Consider the following 677-nt stretch of genomic DNA (forward strand, 5'->3'; position numbering starts at 1 on the left):
GGGGGCATTATGGTGCACCTTCTCACGAAGGTCTAATAAATCAGAACATGATATATGGTAACACTCTGTGTCTCAGTATCTTTTCCATTCTGGTGAACTATTTTTATTTGCAACCCACAACTTACCCATGTGATGGCAGTGGTGTGCCAGGAGCTGACTGCTTATGGTTTACAGCTGGATTTGAAACACTGGAGTCCGAAGCTGAGCGACTAAGTGAATCCTCTTCCCCCCCTGACCCACCACTATTTCTGAAATTTGCAAAAGAAACTTCACTCACATATACTGCTACTTACTATTCATTGCAGCTGTTTGACTGGCTTTCCTGAGAAAGTTTCCTCATTATTGAAATTCCCCTACAGGAATGTGAAAACAGTATCTTCATGCCATGACCACTTCTTCCTAGTACCTAGAATTATTCACTTAGTAACAATGGTGAACAAGCAATCTTTCCACTTATTCTGCATTATTTTAAGCAATAAATTAGATTATGATGGGGTATTTAAAAAATAAACAACAAAACCGTTAAAACATGGAGATTAACAAATATTTCGGTATGCATTGGGATCAAACAGTCTGTTTAACTCTTTGACTGGCGCGAAGGGTATTTAAATCCCACCCCTGTCCTGGCAGGCCCTTTAAACCTTATGTCGCTAAAATGCATGTAGTTACTTTTTCCT

The 677-nt window shown here is 39.4% G+C and overlaps 1 protein-coding gene across 5 annotated transcripts in view; it reads right to left on the reverse strand.

The window, feature by feature from the left end:
* LOC111864017 (formin-binding protein 1-like) overlaps positions 1 to 677 on the reverse strand; it is a 168,628-nt gene that overhangs the window by 10,424 nt on the left and 157,527 nt on the right. For all 5 annotated transcript variants that reach the window (XM_023850941.2, XM_023850940.2, XM_023850939.2 and 2 more), the window contains one exon: positions 126 to 248. In XM_023850941.2, coding sequence (XP_023706709.1) covers positions 126 to 248 — 123 coding nt within the window. The remainder of the gene's footprint in view (positions 1 to 125; positions 249 to 677) is intronic.

This window comes from Cryptotermes secundus, unplaced genomic scaffold (assembly GCF_002891405.2).
Source record: "Cryptotermes secundus unplaced genomic scaffold, Csec_1.0 scaffold303, whole genome shotgun sequence".
Lineage (NCBI taxonomy): Eukaryota > Metazoa > Arthropoda > Insecta > Blattodea > Kalotermitidae > Cryptotermes > Cryptotermes secundus.